General features: G+C 48.5%; 1 protein-coding gene across 1 annotated transcript in view; it reads left to right on the forward strand.

Annotated features, from left to right (window-relative positions):
• The first annotated feature begins 593 nt into the window (after positions 1-593).
• The window catches only part of MINDY4B (MINDY family member 4B), a 24093-nt gene continuing 24006 nt past the window's right edge, over positions 594-680 (forward strand). The window contains exon 1 of the mRNA XM_023733847.1: positions 594-631. Within this exon, the coding sequence (XP_023589615.1) occupies positions 594-631 (38 nt within the window). The remainder of the gene's footprint in view (positions 632-680) is intronic.

Here is a 680-nt window from a genome sequence, read left to right on the forward strand (position 1 = left end):
GCAGGATATGTTATCACCGAAAACAGGAACTAAATGTACAGTATATTTTAAGATCATGTATTGCCAAGTTCCCTGGAAACAGAGCCCCAGATGGGAATTCTTATGCAAGTGATTTATTAAGGAAGTGCCCTCAGGAAAAATCTGTAAGGGAGGGAAGCAAAATGTCGAAGGAGAAGAACCTAAGTGTTGTTGTTGTGTGCCGTTGAGTCAATTTTGAACGATAGTGGCCTCATGTGACAGAGTAGAATTGCCCCATAGGATTTCCTGGGCTGTGCTATTTATGGGAGCAGATCACTAAGTCTTTCTCCTGCAGTGCTGCTGGGTGGGTTTGAATTGCTGACCTTTCAGTTAGCAGCCAAGCACTTAACCACTGTGCCACCAGGTCTCCTTAAGAAGCTAAGTAAGGATGTGGTTTTCAGCCATGTTCAGCCTTAGCCTGATCCTGCGGGGAGCTCTGGAGCATTAAATGCACGGTGGAGTCGGTCCCACCTGCAGATAAGGCGGCAGGGCTGTCGTATTTCCAACCCTAGTCAGTCATTGGCTATGGGCCATCCTTAGGGAGGGGACATAACTCCCAGTCACTTCTGGGCAAGATGGCGCCAATCCTCCAGAGAAAGTGCCGGTTGCAACAGTACCCATAGGAGCTGGGAGCTGTGCCCATCAACTAAGACAGATCCCAG

This window comes from Trichechus manatus, unplaced genomic scaffold (genome assembly GCF_000243295.1).
Source record: "Trichechus manatus latirostris isolate Lorelei unplaced genomic scaffold, TriManLat1.0 scaffold00062, whole genome shotgun sequence".
NCBI classification, from domain to species: Eukaryota; Metazoa; Chordata; class Mammalia; order Sirenia; family Trichechidae; genus Trichechus; species Trichechus manatus.